This window comes from Amphimedon queenslandica, unplaced genomic scaffold, assembly GCF_000090795.2.
Source record: "Amphimedon queenslandica unplaced genomic scaffold, v1.1 AMPQUscaffold_3052_Cont24949, whole genome shotgun sequence".
In the NCBI taxonomy this organism is placed as follows: Eukaryota; Metazoa; Porifera; class Demospongiae; order Haplosclerida; family Niphatidae; genus Amphimedon; species Amphimedon queenslandica.
This window is the reverse complement of record NW_003556616.1, coordinates 1-1366: the sequence shown is the minus strand read 5'-3', so window position 1 is coordinate 1366 and position 1366 is coordinate 1. Positions and strand designations below refer to the sequence as shown.

Sequence of the window (1366 nt, the reverse complement as noted above, 5' to 3'; positions counted from 1 at the left end):
TAATTATGACGTCAAAATGTGACGTCACTGAAACCGCTCTATTGATGTCCTTACGTTGATTCAACAGTTATGAGTATGTTAAACTAAATGCACATGTGTAAGGGGCCTATGGGCTAATATGGTGAATGCTTTTTATATTATTTCATGATACCGTAGGCTGGTCTGACTTCTGATGCTCCTGGTATAACAAGGTTCACTCCAGTTGATTCTCCTTTACCACGTCCAGAGGAGGTTAATCCTGAGATGCTATCATTAGCTCTAGAACCAGAAGTAGCTGCTATAGCTGCACAGCATCAGTCAGAAGTATCAGGAACACCTCCAGAGAGATACATGGTAGTTGATATAGGAGGAGGTACAGTTGATATTACTGTACATGATAAGAGCACTGGGAGAATTAGTGTCCTATTACCACCAATGGGTAACACCTGGGGAGGTACTACCATCAATGAAGCTTTATCAATGTTACTGGAAGAAGCAGTAGATGATGGAGGCTTCCAATCTTTTATAGAATCTGACCCCATCAGAGCCATAGCTACACTAAATAAGCTCTTCTTCGAAGAATTTGAAGAGCGAAAAAAGAGATTTGGAAATGAAATTGAGGGCTTTAGCAAAATCACATTATCATTACCAAGAACTTTTATGAAGCACTATGGTAGTGATAAGCTACATGAAGCAAGCAAGCTACATATGTGCTATGATCCAGGAGATGATTCCTTAAGCATAGGATACAACTTACTAGAAGAGAAGATATTCAAATCCACAGTTGATAAGATCATAGAGTGTGTGAGAGCAGCATTTGATGAGTTAACGGATCATATTGATACAGTTTATCTGGTAGGAGGGTTTGGAGGGTGTAGGTTTGTTAGACAAAAGATCGAAGAAGCTATTGCTCAGCATTGTGGCAAACTATATGATAATATAGTGTGTCCTATCTATCCAGATCTTGCTGTTGTATCAGGAGCAGTAATGTGGAGGAAAGATCCTAACATAATCCAATCACGTGTTGCTGATGCTACCTATGGGATTGGATGTCAGCCTGAATTTGACCCATCAATACATGATGAGCATTACCAGTATCTAGATGAAGAAGGCTATAAACAACGTTGTAAAAATGTCTTTAAGGTATTTGTACTTAAAGGAGAAGTACTAAAGGATGAAGTGTATAAAACCACACTAATACCTCCTTCTCAAAGCCTCACACAAGTAACCATTCCTATATACTGTACAGGAGATGATGGAGTACAGTATACAAGGGATAAAAAAGGTAAACAAACAGTACGTAAGATTGGTGAGCTGATACTTGATGTTCCTAATCCTGATAATATACCAAGAGATGAGAGAGATGTAGACATATTTATTGATTTCA

The 1366-nt window shown here is 38.5% G+C and overlaps 1 protein-coding gene across 1 annotated transcript; it reads left to right on the top strand.

The window, feature by feature from the left end:
- Positions 1–156: 156 nt before the first annotated feature.
- On the top strand, positions 157–1344 carry LOC105316232 (heat shock 70 kDa protein 12A-like; the record flags this gene model as incomplete). Its single annotated transcript, XM_011411053.1, has 1 exon — positions 157–1344. A coding segment is annotated over one exon (1188 nt), but the record flags the coding sequence as incomplete, so codon positions are not given.
- Positions 1345–1366: the final 22 nt, after the last annotated feature.